The 21,480-nt window shown below is 35.6% G+C and overlaps 1 protein-coding gene across 3 annotated transcripts in view; it reads left to right on the forward strand.

The window, feature by feature from the left end:
- USP53 (ubiquitin specific peptidase 53) overlaps positions 1-21,480 on the forward strand; it is a 75,017-nt gene that overhangs the window by 37,201 nt on the left and 16,336 nt on the right. The window contains exons 1-8 of one of the 3 annotated variants that reach the window (XM_041758953.1): positions 4,459-5,170; positions 7,863-7,976; positions 8,131-8,213; positions 10,803-10,908; positions 11,899-12,045; positions 12,670-12,819; positions 19,428-19,590; positions 20,182-20,334. In XM_041758953.1, the coding sequence (XP_041614887.1) occupies positions 5,147-5,170; positions 7,863-7,976; positions 8,131-8,213; positions 10,803-10,908; positions 11,899-12,045; positions 12,670-12,819; positions 19,428-19,590; positions 20,182-20,334 (940 nt within the window). In that variant the 5' untranslated portion in view covers positions 4,459-5,146. Of the gene's footprint in view, positions 1-4,458; positions 5,171-7,862; positions 7,977-8,130; positions 8,214-8,451; positions 8,567-10,802; positions 10,909-11,898; positions 12,046-12,669; positions 12,820-19,427; positions 19,591-20,181; positions 20,335-21,480 lie in introns of those variants that run through there. The other 2 variants (XM_041758955.1, XM_041758954.1) reach the window with 2 other exon arrangements.

Consider the following 21,480-nt stretch of genomic DNA (forward strand, 5'->3'; position numbering starts at 1 on the left):
AGTTCTGATACACATCTCATTCTGGGTGGAAAATCACTGACTGGGGTTGATGTTCCAAGACTCTGTGTTACCACCATATTGATAAGTACAGCATTCCTTTGAATAGTAACTAAACCTCACATACCTTCTACAGTATACGTGTTGATTATTAAATGTGTCAGTGTTTATCAAAGTTTCCTATATTTAAAGAGGTAGTCATTTCTTTTCCTTAGTCTTGTATCTGTTTAGCAAATTCCATAAATTCTTTCATCAGAAAACCTCTGATGAGGTTTTCCTTGACACATTATTTCCATGAAACCATTTCGTACTAGTTCAGACCCCTACTCTCAGCAGGGAGTACTCGTATCCTTTCAGCTATCCCCTTAGAGTGTTTTTTTAATGATCAACAGGTTAATAAAATTTTCTTCAGATTAATCTTTGCCCTTCAGATATTCCTGTGATTCAAATCTGGACTCTCTTCTGACATTTAAGGCCATTTACAGTTAACTCCAGTTTACCTCTTCGTTTTCTCCTGGAATTTTCCCTCCTAATGACATAGTTATATTCCTCAAACACATTTTAAATTCGCTGGATTTCTGTAGAATTTCTTATTTATTTATTTATTTATTTATTTATTTATTTATTTATTTATTTATTTATTTATTTATTTATGATAGGCACACAGAGAGAGAGAGAGAGAGGCAGAGACACAGGCAGAGGGAGAAGCAGGCTCCATGCAGGGAGCCTGATGTGGGACTCAATTCTGGGTCTCCAGGATCACGCCGTGGACTGAAGGTGGCACTAAAACACTGAGCCACCCGGGGTGCCCTGGAGGAATTCTTTATTCATTTTATGAAATGTTTTTTGAACTATTACTGAATTTTGTGCACTGCTGTAGTTACTGAGTTTACAGCAGTGAACAAGGTGATAAAACCTCTGTTCTCATGGAGCTTATATTCTTGTAGGGGAGGAGAAAATAAGTAAGTATATTTTTTATAGTAAAATATAAAGTGTGTTAGATGCTAATAATTTAAAGGGGAGGGGGGAAATAAAACAGGGAAAGGGAATAGAATGTTGAATAGCCAGAAAAGCCTCACTGGGAAAGTTTAAACCATTATCTGGAAAAGGTGATGGAGCGATGCATTCTGAGCAAGCAGGGAAATGGTAACTGCAAAGGCCCTGAGGTGAACGTGGTGATATATTCAAGGAAATCTCAGTGGCAGAAGCTATGTGAGCAAGGCAGAGAGTGATAAGAGATGAACTTAGAAGTAAGGTAAGTTGTGGTGATTGTAAAACATATCTGCAGGGGCGTGTGGGTGGCTCAGTTAGTTAAGCATCAGACTCTTGATTTTGGCTCAGGTTATGATCTCAGTGTTGTGACATTGAGAAGGCTCACCTTGGGCTCTGCACTCAGTGAGGATCCTGCTTGAGGTTCTCTCTCTTTCTCCCTCTACCCATCCCCGCACTCCTGCAGCTCTAAATAGATAGATAGATAGATAGATAGATAGATAGATAGATAGATACTTTAAAAATAAAACATTACCGCAGATTTTTCTGTACTTTTTTTTTTTTTTTTTTTTTTTTTTTTTTTTTAAAGAAAGAGCATGAGCGGGGAGAGGCAGAGAAAAAGAGAGAATCCTAGGCAGACTGTCATGCCCAGGGCAGAGCCTGACACAGGGCTTGATCCTCACAAGCCTGAGATCATGACCTGAGTGGAAATCAAGAGTTGGACACCAAACCAACTGAGCCACCTAGGCACCCCTCTTCTGCACTCTTCCTATCAAAAGGTAGAGTCTAGTTCTTTGAATATAGGTTGGCCTTAACGATTCGCTCACCAAATAAACTGACAGAAATGATGCTGCAGACATCTGAGGTTAAGTTAGATTGGAAAAGGTGATAAAATTTCCACCTGGCTGTAAATTAGGGTGTCATTCTTGGGAGTGAGCCACCATGTGGTGAGGAAGCCAGGCTGGCCACAGCTAAAGCAGAAGTCTAAGCAGATAGGCAGCACCAACAACCAGCATCAACTGCTTGATGGACGTGAGCAACCGTCAGATGATTCTAGGTCCCAGCATTCATAATGTCCCAGATAACTCCCAGTGGAGCAGAGTAGAGCTATCCTCACCGAACTTGGTGATTTGTGATCAAAATAAATGTTATTTTTAGTAACTGAGTTTTGCGGTGGTTTGTTATGGTTTGTATGTTATCTGGAATGGGAGTCCTTATTGTATAGATCCTTCAAGACCTATGTGAGAACCTTGGCTTTTTCTCTTGAGTGTTTTAGGAAGTCTCCAGATTGTTTTGAGTGGAAGAGTGATATAATCTGTTTGAACTAGATAGAATCTTTGGACTAGATCTCTTTGGCTACTTGGATGAGAATAAATAGAAGAGAGACAAAGGTAGAAGCAGGGAATCATGTATATATTAGCATCTCATTTATGTCATTGTTTGCCCAAGAATTTAAGATTTTATTAACATGTTACAGAGATAAACATTTCATTCTTTTACATTCTTGAATATTCTTAAATGCATACGTACATACAAGAAAATAAAAACCATTTTCCTGCTTTATTTTGATTTATGTTCCTGAATAAACTCACCAAAGAAGACAATTTTATATTCTCTTTTTTAGAACATGGCAAATAGGGTTAGGGAATAAAGAATTCCCTGCTGTTCACTGCTGTTAGGGAATAAAGAATAAACTTAGATCAAATTACAGTATCACATTTTATTTATGCCACAGTTAACTTTGGATATTTTGTCCATTTGTAAAAACTCGTATAGTTAAAATTTCTAGCCTAAATCTTTTCATGGCCTTACACAATCACTTGCCTACCTCCCTATCACTTACCCAAAACACACTCTCTGTCTCACATATTGCTCTTTAGATAGACTGGCTGACTCTTGCAGTTTCTCAGAGCTGGCTTCCATTTCTGACTGTTTTCATTGTTATTCCTTTTGTCTAGAATGTTTATCTTCTAGATGTTTTTGTGGCTAATACCTTATTTCCTTTATGCTAATCCTCAAATGTGGACATCAATGAGGCCTTTCCTGACTACCCTAAGTAATAGTTAACCTCCCTCCTACTCTCAGCATCTTTATTTCTATTGTAATACTTTGTCTCTCTTGTATTTTATTTCTTATTTTTCTCCATTGTGTTTATCATATTCTGACATTCTATATAATTACTTACTTGCCTTCTCCTTATTACAACTAGAATGTATGCCCCATAAGGGCAGGGTTTTTGTTTTCTGTGAAGATACTTCACATATACTAAGTCAAAAAACAGATGACGGGGATCCCTGGGTGGCTCAGCAGTTTAGTGCCTGCCTTTGGCTCAGGGCGTGATCCTGGAGTCCCGGGATTGACGGCATCGGGTTCCCTGCGTGGAGCCTGCTTCTCCCTCTGCCTCTGTCTCTGCCTCTCTCTCTCTCTCTCTCTCTCTCTGTCTCTCATGAATAAATAAATAAAAATCTTTTAAAAAAAAAACAACCCCAAAACAGATGACAAATGAATGATACTCAGGTGTAGGACTAATATCTTAAACATTACTTTGAAAAGTTAATTACCTAAATAAGAAATGACATCTGAAAATACTGATTTTTTCATATTTGTAATCATAGCTGAAAAATTATAGTTCTAATATCATTTGTCATCTTTATTCTTAAATTTTAAATTTACAAATTAGATTTTCTTGCAATAGTGGAACAGTTTTTGAAATATTTTCTTAGCCTGCCATATATTGATCTGGAAAAAAAATGTTTTTGAGATGACATACCCCTTGAGCTAATTAAGAATTTAATATGGCCAGTCCTTATATGGTTGGTTGTCACCGAAAATCTTCTTTTTCCCCTATCTAAGATGATTGTCATAAAACTGGAAATTATTAGAAAGTTTTTCTTGCTTAAAGTCTAAGGAGGGGATCCCTGGGTGGCGCAGCAGTTTGGCACCTGCCTTTGGCCCAGGGTGCGATCCTGGAGACCCGGGATCGAATCCCACTCGGGCTCCCGGTGCATGGAGCCTGCTTCTCCCTCTGCCTGTGTCTCTGCCTCTCTCTCTCTCTCTCTGTGTGACTATCATAAAAAAAAAAAAAAAAGTCTAAGGAAAGTGGAAAACTAGATTAACATCTATAATCACATGTTCCTGAATGTTTTCACTGTTTCTTAGGTTAGAAATAATGTTCTAAGTGAGGAAAACTGATGATTTGAAAGAAAACTATTTTAAAAATCAAAAGTAATCTTTTTTCTCACTTCATGCAAATTGTAGTGTCAGTTTTTGAAAGCAAACTTGATTAGCAGGAAATTGTCATTCCATTGAAGTTATACAATTTTTGTTTATATAATCAGAGTTTGTAATTTTCTGAGGTTTATTTAGGGAGAAACAAAAAATTCTAAAAGTTCGTTTAAGCTACTTTTTTTTTAAAGACTAGTGAGTTCCTACTAATTTTTATGCTATTATATATTTATTTTTGGTTAACATAACTTTAATTCCTATACATACTTTTAGATTTACAGCAACTTATCTCAGAATTCTTCATTAAACAACTTGGATCAGGGGCACCTGGATGGCTTAGTGGGTTTGGCATCTGCCTTAGTTTCAGGTCATGATCCCAGGGTTCTGGGATTGAGCCCCGCATCAGGCTCTCTGCTCAGCAAGGCATCTGCTTCTTTCTCTGCCTCTGCCTCTCTCCTCCACTTGTGCTCTCTCTTGTGCATGCTCTCTCTTACATACATACATAAAATCTTTTTAAAAAAACAACTTGGGTCAGAATAGCTGGGAACAGTTTAAAAATTGCCCTTCAGCATACTCAATCAGAATCTCTGAGGATAGGAACTGAAAACTCACTTAATTCTGTGCACACTAATATTTGATTTCGAGGCTGGAGCATGCATTTCTATACATTACTGTTATAAATAATATTTATATGGAATTTTAGAGCAAAAGACTATTAGTTTCTGGGTATAGTGTTACGAGTTTCACTGTGTTATAATGAAATTACGGAACTGTTCCTTTAGTTGTTGGCTTTAAACTTACTGATGTACTTGTTGATCCCCAGACAATATTTGCACAGTTTCAACACAGTCGAGAAAAAGCACTTCCCTCAGACAACATAAGGCACGCTCTAGCGGAAAGCTTCAAAGATGAGCAGCGATTTCAGCTGGGTCTTATGGATGATGCTGCAGAATGCTTTGTAAGTATTTCAGATAATCCTTAAATCAGGATACTAGTTCCTTTTCCTTAGATGATATGAATTTTGAGACAAATGAAGCATAAATTTCTAACAGTGGGAAAGAATCATAACTGCTCAATGGATCCATGTCTTACCTGCCCTTCAAAGTTCAGTTTAAGACCATCTGTGTCTCATGACTTTTGATTTTGGTTATTTGTGCTACTGTCATTTTTATTGGGTATTAGACTCCTGGAATATTTTAAAATTTATTTATTGGAACATACATTTATTAAATATAAATTATGTCACTTAAGTCTGTGTTCTGCCTCCATAGGGTTTATGTGCAATGTATTCTGAGCAGTAGCATTTCTCATGACATGCAATAATTCTCTTTGGAAGAGAAGAGGATTTTGTGGGCAGCTATCAGGGGCAGCAGTTCTGATACACATCTCATTCTGGGTGGAGAATCACTGACTGGGGTTGATGTTCCAAGACTCTGTGTTACCACCAGCATTCCTTTGAATAGTAACTAAACCTCACATACCTTCTACAGTATACGTGTTGATTATTAAATGTGTCAGTGTTATCAATGTTACCTATATTTAAAGAGGTAGTCATTTCTTTTCCTTAGTCTTGTATCTGTTTAGCAAATTCCATAAATTCTTTCATCAGAAAACCTCTGATGAGGTTTTCCTTGACACATTATTTCCATGAAACCATTTCGTACTAGTTCAGACCCCTACTCTCAGCAGGGAGTACTCGTATCCTTTCAGCCTATCCCCTTAGAGTGTTTTTTTAATGATCAACAGGTTAATAAAATTTTCTTCAGATTAATCTTTGCCCTTCAGATATTCCTGTGATTCAAATCTGGACTCTCTTCTGACATTTAAGGCCATTTACAGTTAACTCCAGTTTACCTCTTCGTTTTCTCCTGGAATTTTCCCTCCTAATGACATGGTTATATTCCTCAAACACATTTTTTTTTTTTTTTAATTTTTTTTTTTTTTTTTTTTTTTTTATTTTTGATAGTCACAGAGAGAGAGAGAGGCAGAGACACAGGCAGAGGGAGAAGCAGGCTCCATGCACCGGGAGCCCGATGTGGGATTCGATCCCGGGTCTCCAGGATCGCGCCCTGGGCCAAAGGCAGGCGCCAAACCGCTGCGCCACCCAGGGATCCCTCCTCAAACACATTTTAAATTCACTGGATTTCTGTAGAATTTCTTATTTATTTATTTATTTATTTATTTATTTATTTATTTATTTATGATAGGCACACAGTGAGAGAGAGAGGCAGAGACACAGGCAGAGGGAGAAGCAGGCTCCATGCACCGGGAGCCTGACGTGGGATTCGATCCCGGGTCTCCAGGATCGCGCCCTGGGCCAACGCAGGCGCCAAACCGCTGCGCCACCCAGGGATCCCGGATTTCTGTAGAATTTCTTATGTATAGAATTCATTTGGTGTTGCCCCTCATCAGGCTCCCCACTCAGTGGGGTGTCTGCTTGTCTCCCTTTCCCCTCTGCCCTTCCCCCGTTTATTATTTAAAAAAAGAAAGAACTCATTTTTCATTTATATGTTATTATCAATTTTTAAAGATTTATTTATTTGAGAGAGAGAGACAGCACGAGTTGGGGGAGGGATTGAGGTAGAGGGAGAGAGAAAGAATCCCAAGCATAATCCCCAAAAAGACCCCGATGCAGGGCTTGGTCCCAGGACCCTGAGATTGCTCCCTGAGTCGAAACCAAGAGTTGGCCACTTTACCAACTGAGCCACTCAGGTGCCCCTGTTGTTATCATTTTTCTAATAAGCATCTTTATTGTCTCCTTGGACAGATGGAAAGCTTTCTGACTAGTGTAATGCTTAGCATACTTTCCATGTTGATTAAAATGTGTCAAAAACAGCACACATTGTCATATGGTTTCATATTTCTCAAGTTCCTAATTGATTCGTTACTTAAAATATATTTTGTACAATACCAAACTTTGTAGTTTATTTTCACTTAAATGAAGTGTACTAATACATGATATTGTAATTTATAGAATATCTAGAAATTTCAGTTTAAATAATGGAATGGTTTTAAATTTCCTGGGGCAAAGGAGGGGAAAGTTAGCTAATTAAAGAATCCATTAGACAAGCTTTTTTTTAAAAAAAGAAGGATTATTTGCTAAAGAAATAACTACTCCTTATTGATCTGTATTACAAATTTGAAATTTCATATGAAATTTGTTTGCAGAGCAGAATCCTTGTATTAGGATATTAGTGTAGATATGTAAACCTTTATTGCTGCTATTTTAATGTGAGTTTTATAGACTATAAAAATGTTCCAAGTAGGATTTTTGAAAGATTAGCTGCTTTTCTTCAATGTGAGAATGCTGGTAACATAGGAAACTTATGTTTTCTAATATTAAATTCCAGGTGTTAGCTACCATGAATTAGTTTTTAAAGGATTTTAAAAATATTTATTAAAATCATATGTGACATTATATTTCTTTTATTACATTTTTTTAAAAAGTTAATGCTACAAAAGATGAATAATTGAACAGCATTTGAAGGGTTGATTAAGGAGGAAAGCTGAAAAACTGACAGTATATATAGCACTATTAAATTTAACACTTTGGAAAATTGTAAAAATATTTTTGTAAAGTTAAAAAGAGTTATATTGTAAAGTGTCGTCTGTAAGATTCACAACTCATTTGTCTTAATTTTTTAAATCAGGAAAATATATTGGAGAGGATTCATTTTCATATAGTGCCAAGCAGAGATGCAGACATGTGTACCTCTAAATCTTGTATCACTCACCAGAAGTTTGCTATGACACTGTATGAACAGGTGAGATATCTTAACCACTTTATTAGATATTATTATATTTATTACTATATTTGTGTACATTTATACATATATAAAGTATATATAACATAAATATATGTAACATATGTATTTATGTTTTATGACTGATAAATTAAACATATGTTTTTACCTGTAGTGTGTGTGTCGTAGCTGTGGAGCATCATCAGATCCTCTACCTTTTACAGAATTTGTGCGATACATTTCTACAACAGCCCTATGGTAAGAATCTATTAAAGCATGTTTACCAAAGATGTTAATAACACATTTAAGCATATTAAGCATTTATTTTATAAAACCATAATATATGAATATCTACTCTCTTAGACATGGAAATATGCTACTGTCAGAGGTACTAATGATGTCTATCTCAGCTTGCTGTTTCTGATTTGGCCAAAAATGTATACTTGATGAAATGTACCATATAGTAGTCAAAGTTTGCATCTCTTTATATTTGCAGCAAGTTTTTGGACTTGTGAAAAAGATCTTGAAATGACAAGCTCAGTGGTAAATGGAGCTGTGTATGATGTTGTTTCCACTCAGCTTCATGTCCCTTCATGGTGATGGAAGCTAGGGTAAGCAGAAAAGAAAGAAAAAAGTGCATTTAAGGCCTCAATATTCACCTAAAATAAAAATTTGCCATGCTTGCCTGTCTCCTCCCTCCCTGCCCAAGAAACATTAGCTAGTTAGGGATCTAGAATGTTCCCTAGACATTGCATAATTTGGATTATTTAAACAGTTTCTAACAGGTATTTGAAAATATAAATATTTCATATATGATAACATCAAATAAAATTATAAATGTTTACAGATGTTTTGATACATAAAATAAAACATGGATCAATAATTGTCAATCAATACATTAGTACAATAGTTAGTTACTAAATGTGACCAATATTTTTATCATTGTGCAAAACGGGTGTCAGTTGCTTATCTGTTTCATTATATTATTAAACTTCCTGGCTTTCTTGGATCTGACACAGTATTTCTTAAAGATTATTGAATAATAGCAATTTGATTATTTGAATGTGTTTAGTGTCTTTAATATATACAGAGATGGGGAACATTGGTTTAGGGAATTATAGGTTCATTTTTTTTTCATTTTATATGAAAATTAGGATGGTGTTTAAACAAGGATAGGCCACACATTAAAAACTGTAAAACTTTAGTCTACTCTGAAATTCTCATATAAAATGACAGCGCTCTGAGGCAGTATTTTATGTGACAAGAATTGGAGCCCATCAGTCTCTCCCTATTCCACACCACCAATTGTAAGAAACCAGACTTTCAATTCTAATTGTGATTGACCCTTCGATAACACAGGTTTGAACTGCACACGTCCACTTAGGTGCAGATTTTTCTTTCAATAAATGTATGTACAGTACTGTAAACATATTGTCTTCCTTAGATTTTCTTTTTTTTTTTTTAAGATTTATTTATAGATTTTAAAGAGAGAAAGCGCACACACCCATGTATGAGTAGAGGCAGGGGCAGAGGGAGAGGGAGAGAGAGAATCTCAGGCAGACTCCCTGCTGTTTGTGGAGCCTGATGCAAGGCTCAGTCTCAAAACCCATAAATAAAGACCAGTACTGAGATCAAGAGTTGGATGCTCAACCAACCGAGCCACCCAGGTGCCCCCTTTATGATTATCTTAATAACATTTTCTTTTCTCTAGCTTTTTTGTAAGAATACAGTATATAATACATAAAACATACGAAGTGTTAATTGACTATTATTGATAAGACTTCTGGTTAATATTAGACTATTAGAAGTTAACTTTGAGGGTGGGGTCAAAAGTTATATGGGGATTTGGGACCGTATAAGGTTTGGCATCCCTTTTCCCCATGTTATTTAAAGGTCTACTATAATCACTTTTTCAAATTGGTAATAAGTATTGAATACCAATTACTAAATTCTAGGCTTTACATAAGTTGTCACTTTTAATGTGAACTAAAACACTGTTTTGAATGTACAGTTTGAATGAGCTTGTCAGATTTAGTGCTTTCCAACATACTTGTGAAGTGCTTTAGAAGAATGGGTGTTATTTAGTTGTTATTGAATATTGTATATTAAACTGTGGAACTGTAAAATATATCCAGCTCTAGGACAGTTAATATTACTGCTAAGGAGAGCCAGAGCATCTAAAATGGAAAGTAGTAAAGATATTTGAGCTTATATAACATTTCTTTTTGGAAATATTCAAATAGTTGTTTAAAGATACTTAATACCTTGATATATAAAAACTTGATTCTAAGGTAGAGTAAACAAAAAGTGGCACAAATATCCTGCCTAGGTTCTAATGAAATGGTTAGCACTCATAAGGCACAAACCTGACCTAAATAGTTTTGGTTTTGATTTCTACATTAATTAGCAAAGAGCCCTTCTGTTAGCTAAAAATGATAACTTTGTTTCTGAGAACTTTAGATCAGAGAGGAAGCCTTTCCAACACTTTGTTGTTCTTCTTAAGCCAAAGTTTAAATTCAAGTCCCTACTTGTTAAATAATGATGTAAAAGAAACAGTTGACTTAAAACTGTGGATGGATCATCTTAATGGCCTCATTCATGTAGTTCCAAACAATGGTAAAATTTAGTGTTATTTTGTTCTTGACCTAATTTTTTTCATCATACACCTGCCAAATTTCATAATTTTTCACTGTATGGAAGTTTATGGTTAATTTTTCAGACAAAACCTGTTTTAAGACAGAAAAAGCAATCATTCCCATGTTGATAACTTAGTATTTTTCATGCATAATTTGTTAGATCTTTTTAAAGTTCATAGGACACATTTGAGACTGCTTCTTTCTTTTGTAGCAATGAAGTAGAAAGAATGATGGAAAGGCATGAACGTTTTAAACCTGAAATGTTTGCAGAATTGCTGCAAGCAGCAAATACAACGGATGACTATAGGAAATGTCCTGTAAGTAGAGTTTGGAGAATATTAGTATGCTTCTTTGTTTGTAAATTTGAAAACAGACATTCAGAAATTACCTTGCCAATATTAATTATACATAAAATTAATTTTAAGAATTTATTTTTTCAGTGTTATTTTTAGCAACTCTATACCATGTGAGCTATTTGAGCACTCTTTATTTAAAAACTTTGTGAAGGAGTTAAGTTGGTGTTTGCTGATTAATTTTTTTTGAGAGAGCATGCAAGCGGGGGTTGGGGGAGGGGCAGAGGGAGACCAAGAGAGAAAATCTCAAGCAGGCTCCCTGCTGAATGTGAGGCCATAGGTGAGGCTCCATCTCATTACTCTGAGATCATGACTTGAGCCAAAATCTAAAGTCAGGCACTTTAACTGACTGAGTCACCCAAGTGCCCCTGATTAATTTTTTTAGGTTCTGAAATCTATCATTTGATTAAAGAGAAAGTTTCTTTTCTTCATTTAAACATTACAAGTGGGATCCCTGGGTGGCGCAGCGGTTTGGCGCCTGCCTTTGGCCCAGGGCGCGATCCTGGAGACCCGGGATCGAATCCCACGTCGGGCTCCCGGTGCATGGAGCCTGCTTCTCCCTCTGCCTGTGTCTCTGCCTCTCTCTCTCTGACTATCATAAATAAATTAAAAAAACAAAACAAACCAAAACAAACAAAAAAACATTACAAGTGGTACCATTCTTTTCTAATGTAATATTAATGACTTCAGTGTTTTATTTCTCATATTTTTAGATTGAATTCTTGTATTAACAGATTTTAAAAATGCCAAAGAAAAGTACTTTGATTTAAAATAAACTTCCTGTTTAATCAATAATTAGACAAATGATTTGATAAAAGTCAATTTTAATATGCTGAATAATTTTCTGATAAATGTAAAGATCGTTACTGTTTAATATGAACTGTGCAAGTTATTACTACCTGTGATATATCTGTTTCAGTAATTTCAAAATTTGCCCTTTGTGTTTTTCTTTAGAGTAACTGTGGCCAAAAAATAAAAATTCGCCGTGTTTTAATGAATTGCCCAGAGATTGTTACAATCGGTTTAGTATGGGATTCTGAGCATTCTGACTTGACAGAAGATGTTGTTCGGAATCTGGCAACACATCTTTATCTTCCTGGGGTATCTCAACTGTTTTCATTCTCTTCCTTTTTGTTTTTAAATTCTTTTAAAACATACTCATATATTCTAATACACTGTTTTTCAGAACTAAATTTTCTTCCTAAAGGAAATAACATTGGGATGTAATGCTGATAAAGTTCATAAGATCAGGCTAACTGCCATGTATTTCTTGCATAGACTAGTAATGGCTTTCAATTATAAACTATCTCATGTTCTAATTATCATTCTAGAATGACAAGTGATTTGTGTGTGTATATATGGTAATGACACGTATGACTATTAACCTAGAAAGATTTAAGATTCAAAAAGCATCTATAGCACCAATTTCTTAATATGCTTATTAACATCAATATATTTTGAATTGCTTTATATTACAATTAAACTTTAAGATAATATGTTTAATGTATGTTCAAATATGTGATTTAATCAAAATTTATTAGGAACTGTTTAATTTATCCCACATTTCCAGTTTATGTATGTATATTACTAATATAATATTGGATTAGGGAAGCTTGTCATGAGAAATATTTTTCATAGGTAGTCAAATGTGTGACTCATCAAGTTACTGTTCCTCATTTTAAAAAAAATACAGAAGTAAATGTACATTGTTATTTTTTTAAACAGCTTTTTTATAGAGTTACTGATGAAAATGCCAAAAATAGTGAACTTCACCTAGTTGGTATGATCTGCTACACCAGCCGACATTATTGTGCCTTTGCCTTTCATACCAAGAGTTCCAAATGGGTATTTTTTGATGATGCAAATGTGAAAGAGGTAAGTGACACTTTGACTAACTGGGATAATTTTTGTTTTGTTTTGTTTTTTTTTATTTAAAGATTTTATTTATTTATTCATGAGAGACAGAGAGAGAGAGAGAGAGAGAGAGAGAGAGAGAGAGAGAAGCAGAGATACAGGCAGAGGGAGAAGCAAGCTCCATGCAGGGAGCCTGATGTGGAACTCGATCCTGGGACTCCAGGATCATGCCCTGGGCCAAAGGCAGGCGCTAAATCGCTGAGCCACCCAGGGATCCCACTAACTGGGATAATTATTCTGACTTTTACTTTTTAGGAGTAAATGAAATAATATATAAAATGTATATTACATAATATGTGAAATAATGATCATATGCAAACACTTCTTATATAAAATAATAAATGACGTTAATGATAATAGCATTGTTCATACTTCTTTTTATTGATTTTTGAAATCTGGTTTATTTTAAAGCCAACTTTTAAACCAGTCCATTTCCAGAATAATAAAAAGGTGACTAATAAATCTTAGAATGCAAATATGTAACTATCGATGATCTGTATGTCTAAAACATTTTGTGTCTGATACATAGTCGCTCTTTGTATTTCTTTGTGAATGATTCACAATTGTTTTGTATAATTAGTGATGAAAATCTGCTTCTTTTTTAAATTATGACTGCCTTTTCAACCTTTGTGGTATTTAGAATTAGATATCCCTATTATACCTTTTGGTAAAAAATTTATTCAAGCATTATAATATTTTAGGGTCCCCGGGTGGCTCAGTTAAGTGTCTGCCTTTGACTCCGGTCATCGTCCCAGGGTCCTGGGACTGAGGCCTGAGTTGGGCTCCCTGCTCAGCAGTGAGTCTGTTTCTCCCTCTTCCTTATGCATTCTTTCTCACTCTTACCGTCAAATAAATAAAATCTTTTTAAAAAATTATAATATTTAGAAAACTTGTGAGTAATGGTTTATAATAAGGAGTTTGTATCAGAATTACCTTTGAAACTTTTGAAAAAACTTAGACCTGCCTGGACTCTTAAATTCTCAATTCAGTGGTGTAGAGGCCAATACCCGATTTTTTAAAAAAAAGTTCTATAAGAGATTCAGATTTTGTACATTTAAAAACTGTTGATCTTGTCAAGACTATTCCTAGGCTTATTGGCTTTGAGAATCCTATCATTAAGCAGTAAATGGATTTAAACGTACAGGTTATTTCATTGTTATAAGCAAATGATGTACAATTCCATTTGCTTTCATTTTAATATAAAAGGGCTATTTATCAGCATTATGAATTACTAAGTTAGTAGAAGGTCAAATATTCAGTATTTAGTGGATTTCTAATTCTTTCTGTGAAGGATGAATATTATAAAAATTAGAAAACCAAATAGATGAAACAACTTTAGACATTAGATAGATTGCAGGCAGTTGAACAGAAAAAAGGAAACAAATAAGATGGGCCTACTGCTTACTCCCTACAGGTAGTTTGTACAATGCAGGGGGGCAGGATTCAGATAAACCCTGAGTTGAGGAAACCAAACTCGGAATTCAGAAAGGAGGCCAAGATAGCTAAAATTCACTGGACAGCTTACCAGAAAGATTGCACAGGGGGAAATTTCTGGAGACTGATAGAGTGGTGAATCTTTGGCTGAAGAGTGATCTGATATATGTGGGGCAGACCTGTACAAGGTGGGGGAAAGAATTACTGGAAAAGAGGTCAAACAATTTTCAAATTCATACAGGGCTAGGAATAGTTTGCATCCTCACCAGCAAAAGTGGAAAGATACTGTAATGCATACAGCTAACAAATAGAATCCTCAGAAAAGTATCATCTTAATAGTGGGGCTAAGTTATACCTAGACTGAATACTGCTCTGGACCTGACATAAAAAGCTTAAAATGAAGCCTTCAAAGGACCAAGATGATCCCACATAACTTAAATGCTGGAATGAAGTCCAGTACTTTTTGAAGGAACACAATAAAAGTCACCCCAAAATTTAAATTTCAATATGTCCTTTCAAGATCGTATTCAGTAAAAAGTTACCAAATAAGCAGAAAGAAAAATCAAGGAATCAGTCCTATGTACAATTGCATCCAAAACCATGAGATACCTAGGAATAAACCTAAGCAAAGATGTGAAAGACCTGTACTCTGAAAACTATAAAACACTGATGAAAGAAATCGAAGATGACAGAAATGGAAAAACATTCCATGCTCATGGATTGGAAGAACAAATATTGTTACAATGTTCATACTGGCTAAAGCAATTTTCATATTTAATAATAATCCCTAAAAAAATACCAACAGCATTTTTCCAGAGCTAGAACAAATAATTCTAAAATTTGTGTGAAACCACAAAAGACCCCAAATGGCCAAAGCAACTTTGAAAAAGAAAAGCAAAGCTGGATACATCACAATTCTGGACTTTAAGTTATATCACAAAGCGGTAGTGATCAAAACAATATGATAATGGCATAAAAATAGACATAGATCAATGCAATAAGATAGAAAACTCGGAACTCACAACTATATGGTCAGTTAATCTTCAACAGAGTAGGAAAGAATATGCAATGAGAAAAAGACAGTCACTTAAAGGTGTTGGGGGGCAGCCCAGTTTAACGCCGCCTTTAGCCCAGGGCATGATCCTGGAGACTCAGGATCGAGTCCCATGTCGGGCTCCCTGCATGGAGCCTGCTTCTCCCTCTGCCTGTGTCTCTGCCTCTTTCTCTCTCTCTCTGTCTCTCATGAATAAATAAAATCTTTAAAAAAAAATGGTGTCGGGAAAACTGGACCACTTTCTTACGCGATATACAAAAATAAATTCAAAATGGATTAAAGACCTAAATATGAGACTTGAAAACATAAAAATCCTAGAGGAAAACACAGGCAGTAACCTGTTTGACAGCCATAGCAACTTCCTTCTACATGGCTCCTGAGGCAAGGGAAACAAAAACAAAAATAAACTATTAGGGCTTCATCAAAATAAAAAGCTTCTGCACAGCAAAGGAAACAGTCAACAAAACTAAAAGGCAGCTTACAGGATGGGAGAAAATATTTGGAGATGACATATCTGATAATGGGTTAGTATCCAAAATATATAAAGAACTTACAGAATTTACCACCCAAAAAAATGAATAATACAATTAAAAAATGGGCCAAAAACATGAGCAGACATTTCTCCAAAGGAGACATACAGATGGTCAGTAGACACATGAATAGATACTCAACATCACTGAACATCAGGGAAATACAAATCAAAATTACAATGAGATATCACCCACACCTGTTAGAATGGCTAAAATCAATAACACAGGAAACAGCAGATGTTAGGATGCAGAGAATGGTTTGCACAGTTGGTGGAAATGCAAACTGGTGCAGCCACTTTGGAAAGCAGTGTGAAGGTTCCTCAAAAAGTTAAAAATAGAACCACCCAATGATCCAGCAATTGCACTATAAGGTATTTACCCAAAGGATTCCAAAAAATATTAATTCAAAAGGCTATATGCACCACAGTGTTTGTATCAGCATTGTCTACAATAGCAAAACTACGGAAACAGCCCAAATGTCCATCAACTGATGAATGGATAAAGAAAAAAGTGGTGTATACACACACACACACACGAATATTACCCAGCCACAAAAAATGAAATCTTGCCATTTGTAGTGACATGGATGGAGCTAGAGAGTATTATGCTAAATGAAATAAGTCAGAGAAAGACAAATACCACATGATTTCACTCACATGTGGAATTTAAGAAACAAGCAAAAGGAAAAAAGCAAACCAAGAAACAGACTCAACCACATGTAGAGGGCAGCCCCAGTGGCTTAGTGGTTTAGCGCCGCCTTCAGCCCAGGGTGTGATCCTGGAGACCCAGGATCAAGTCCCATGTCAGGCTCCCTGCATAGAGCCTGCTTCTCCCTCTGCCTGTGTCTCTGCCTCTTATTCTCTCTCTCTTTCTCTCTTTGTGTCTATCATGAATATATAAATAAAATCTTTAAAAAAAAAAAGTAATGAACTATTGATACATGTAACAATGTGGAAAAATCTGAAAAGCAGTATGTTAAATGAAAGAAGTGAGACATAAAAACTGATACTGGGGGTGGCTGGGTGGCTCAGGAGTTTGGTGCCTGCCTTTGGCCCAGAGCGTGATCCTGGAGTCCCAGGATCGAGTCCCATATCAAGCTCCCTGCATGGAGCCTCCTTCTCCCTCTGCCTATGTCTCTGCCACTCTGTGTCTCTCATGAATAAATAAATAAAATCTTAAAAAACAACAACAACAACAACAACTGATTCTGCTTATGTAAAATTCATTAAACAGAAAAAACAAAGTGACAAATTTAAATCATCGGTTGCCAGTCACTGCAAAGGGGGTACAAAGAAAGTTTATTAAAGGAGATACATGATTACATGTATATATTTGTCAAAATTCATTGGTATACTGTAACTGGGTAGTTGTATTTCATGTAAATTATATTCAAAGCCAGAGAAAAGGGTATTTATATTCTAAAATAAACAATTTGCTCAAGTTATTTAGTACTTTGATAGAGCAGTTTATTAACAAGTTCCATCTTGAGTTAATATGTAGCAACATTTTGGCACTCCTTACTATCCACATAGTTTAAATGGTCAAAATTTGAAGGAAGAACTGGGTGTATAGTCACTATGAGTTTTGCATTTGTTTTGTTTTTGAATTACTTTAGTTCCTCAAGTATCTCAGAATCCAAGATAAGAAGGGTAAACAGCTAAATATGTGTGGTTTGAAAAAGCTCCTTAGGACTTTTAAAGATCCCTTCTCTGCCAAACCCCCACCCTATCTTGGGCCCTAGGAGATCACTGATCTCACTGTAGATTAGTCTTTCTCATTCTACTGTTTTGTAAGAATAGTGTGTCACAGTCTCTATTCCTTGTATTTGGCTTCCTCTACCAAGCATAATACCTTTTAAGATTCATTCATGTTCAGAAAAAAATTTTTTTTCATTCATGTTATGTCAGCGCTTAATTGTTGTGTTCTATTACATGGCTGTGTAACAGTTTATCCATTTACCTTTGAAGTATGACTACTTTGTGTGAACATAATTTTTTCCCCATTGTTCTTAGCTAGTACTCAGAAGTGGAGGTGCCTGGGTGGCTCAGTCAGTTAAGTATCAGATTCTTGATTTTGGCTCAGGTCATGATCTCAGGGCCATGAGATGGAGTCCCACGTTGGGTTCTGAGCAGGATGTGGAACCTGCTCTCTTCTTTCTTCCTCTGCCCTTCCCACCCTTTTCTCTCTCAAGTGAAAAAAAAAAATATATATATATATATATAAAATACTCAGAAGTGGAACTTATGGGTTGTATGATAAGTATATGTTAAACTTTATAAAGAACTGGGAGATTGATCTTCAAAGTGATTATGCCAATTCACATTCCTATTAGCAGTGTATGAGACTAGTTGCTCTGTATTCTCAGCAGTATTTTATGTTTTTGGTCTTTAATTTTAGCCCTTTTAATGAATGTACAATGTTATCTCAATGATGTTTTAATTTGCATTTCCCTTATGATTAATAATGTTTTGAGTACCTCTGTGTGTGCTAATTAGCCATTGTTATATATATATATATTTTTGGTGAAGTGACTTCAGATATTTTGTCCATTTTAAGTTGGATCCTCATATTAATGAATTGTAAGAGTTCTTTATTTTGCACACCAATCCTTTATTAGATGTGTGTGGCTTTTTTTTTCATTTTCTTAATGATAACCTTTATTATTATTTTTTTAAGATTTTATTTATTCATGAGAGACACAGAGAGAGAGAGAGAGAGGCAGAGACACAGGCAGAGGAAGAAGCAGGCTCCATGCGGAGAGCCTGACGTGGGACTTGATTCTGGGTCTCCAGGATCACACCCTGGACTGAAGGTGGCCCTAGACCGCTGAGCCACCCGGGCTGCCCAATGGTAACCTTTAAAGATAAGCAGAAGTTACTAATTTATTTTGATATGAGCCCATTTTAGGACTTTTTTCTTACGTGGTTTGTTTCATGTCCTGCCTTTTTTTTAATTTTATTTTTTTGAGAGAGCATATGCACATGTGCAAAGGTTGAGGAGGGACAGAGGGAAAGGAAGCGAGAATTTCAAGCAGGCTCCACACTCAGTGCAGAGCCCTACTCAGGGCTGAACTCCATGACTCTGAGATTATGACGTAAGCTGAAATCAAGAGTCAGATGCCTAACCAACTGAGCCATTGTTTGATGTCCTAAGAAATCTTTACCTTCTCCAAGGTTAAAATGGCCATCCAGTTGTTTCAGAACCATTGTTTAGTAGACTCTTAAATTTCTCCATTAAATTGCCTTTAAATCTTTGTCAAAAGTCAATCTATCATGTATGTAGAAAAGCTTTTTAAAATTTGATAGTCTAAATGTTGATATAGTAAGTGTATAATTTTGCCCATCAGTTTTATAATGACTGTTTAAAAGATGTTTATTAGACTAGTTTAAAATAAAAGTAATCATATAATATGAACAGCTGAAGTGCTAGTACCTGAATTCTTAAAAAAATTTTTAATATACAAATTAATTTAGTCTCTGCTATTCAAATGTGTAGCACATTGATTACAATATTTTGTTTTGTTCTTATTCATCGTGGCTTTTTTTTTAAAGGTTGGAACTAGATGGAAGGATGTGGTCTCCAAATGTATCCGATGCCATTTCCAGCCACTGCTTTTGTTTTACGCAAACCCAGATGGCACAGCAGTTTCTACTGAAGATGCGCTTAGGCAGGTCATCAACTGGTCACATTATAAATCCGTTGCAGAAAACATTGGTAATTTTTAAAAGTTCTTTTTAGTGTTCTTTTAGTATCATAGTCATACTAAGTATTAATTTCCTGAAGATAAAATGAATTTTGAGGATAATTTTAAAATTCAGTTTCAGTGAAGCAAGAGTTCAGGAAAATTCTTTTACTTTGAGTTAATCTTTATAAGGAAGCCTTTCCTTACCAGTGGCCTCTAAAGCACACTCAGGAGCTACCCACTTCTGTGATCACACAAGCACAGAAGGGGATACTTGACTGCAAACTTTCTAGTAGTAAATATTGGGAATTAAAGTGAGTTATAATGCTGAAAAAAGTCTAAAGGAGCTAGGCCATTTTTGGATGCATTACAAAGCATGTAGAAATCCTTTAAAAATGTCAATCCTTTGAGTTAATAACTAATTATCCCCAGTATTAAAAATGATTCAGGGGCACTTGGCCAACTCACTCAGTCGGACATGCGACCCTCGATCTCAGGGTTGTGCGCTGGAGCCCCACATTGGGTGTAGAAATTGCCAAAAAAAAAAAAAAAAAAAGATTCAAACTACTTTTCTTCTGGTGGGGAGGAGGATAGGAATAATACATTTTTGTTTGTCCTTTAAGGATGTGAAAAGCCCTCAATTTATAAGTCAGATCATTCAAAAGAAAATGGATTTTGTGATCAGGCGAAACAGAGAGAAAATCAGAAATTTCAAACAGATAATATTTTAGCATTTAGTCGGAGCCATATTCAAACAAGTGGTGGTGGAGGACCAGGTATGTATTTAAATCATCATTTTTACATTGTCCTTGAGTAATTACACTTCCCCCTTCCTTTTTTACTGCATCTGTAATTTCTGCTAAGTACCATATAAAAAAAGAGTTGCTTCACCTTGACCATGAAGAAAAAATAACAGCTAGATAACAAGATTTTATCTTTTAACTTCTGCATTTCTCTCAGACTTGTAGTTTGATCTGAACAGCCAGAACTTGACTACTGTTTGGGTTTCTCCATACACTCAGAGCTAGAGCATCCTGAAGGCAATCTGGACAGTTACCAAAGAAAGTCATAATGTGGCCTTTCCTTCTAGGAGTTAATTACTAACTTGTAGAGGAAAAACACAAGCATATGAGCTAAATTTAAATTTGCCATTAGTGAATGCAACAGTAGTTCAAAGTTATTATAATCATACTTGATACTTAACCTCATTTTTATTCAAGTCTTCCTCGTTATCATCATCCCACAACTTTGATTTTCACAAACCAAGTTCTGTGACTTGGGTCCAAAATGAGACATTGCAGCATGATGTGTATAGTTATGGTTTAGAAATACATTGAACTTTGATTTTATGAGACCTTTAAAATCCATTAATGAAATAATGTCTAACCATAAAAGTGACCCATTTAATCAAGGTGGGTAGGATCTAGAATTAACAATTGTTGTCAACAAAGAATTATAGTAAATGCTTTTAAAAGTTCTTAATGGAAAAAAAATTTTAAAAAAAAGTTCTTAATGGAGTATTACTGTTACCGTCAATATTGTTCATACTCGGGGATCCCTGGGTGGCGCAGCGGTTTAGCGCCTGCCTTTGGCCCAGGGCGCGATCCTGGAGACCCGGGATCGAATCCCACATCGGGCTCCCGGTGCATGGAGCCTGCTTCTCCCTCTGCCTGTGTGTCTCTGCCTCTCTCTCTCTCTCTCTCTCTCTCTCTCTGTGACTATCATACATAAATAAATAAAAATTAAAAAAAAAATATTGTTCATACTCTTAGATTAAGCTATTTGTCAAAAGATGACTACTTTTAAGCTCAGAAACTATGTATGTGATTACAAACACAACATTAGAACCAGGCAACTTGGGTTCATAATCCTGGTTCTACATTTACAAGCTATGTGAACTTGGGCAAGTTTTTAACTTCTCC

The sequence above is a fragment of the Vulpes lagopus genome, chromosome 6 (assembly GCF_018345385.1).
Source record: "Vulpes lagopus strain Blue_001 chromosome 6, ASM1834538v1, whole genome shotgun sequence".
Taxonomy (NCBI): domain Eukaryota; kingdom Metazoa; phylum Chordata; class Mammalia; order Carnivora; family Canidae; genus Vulpes; species Vulpes lagopus.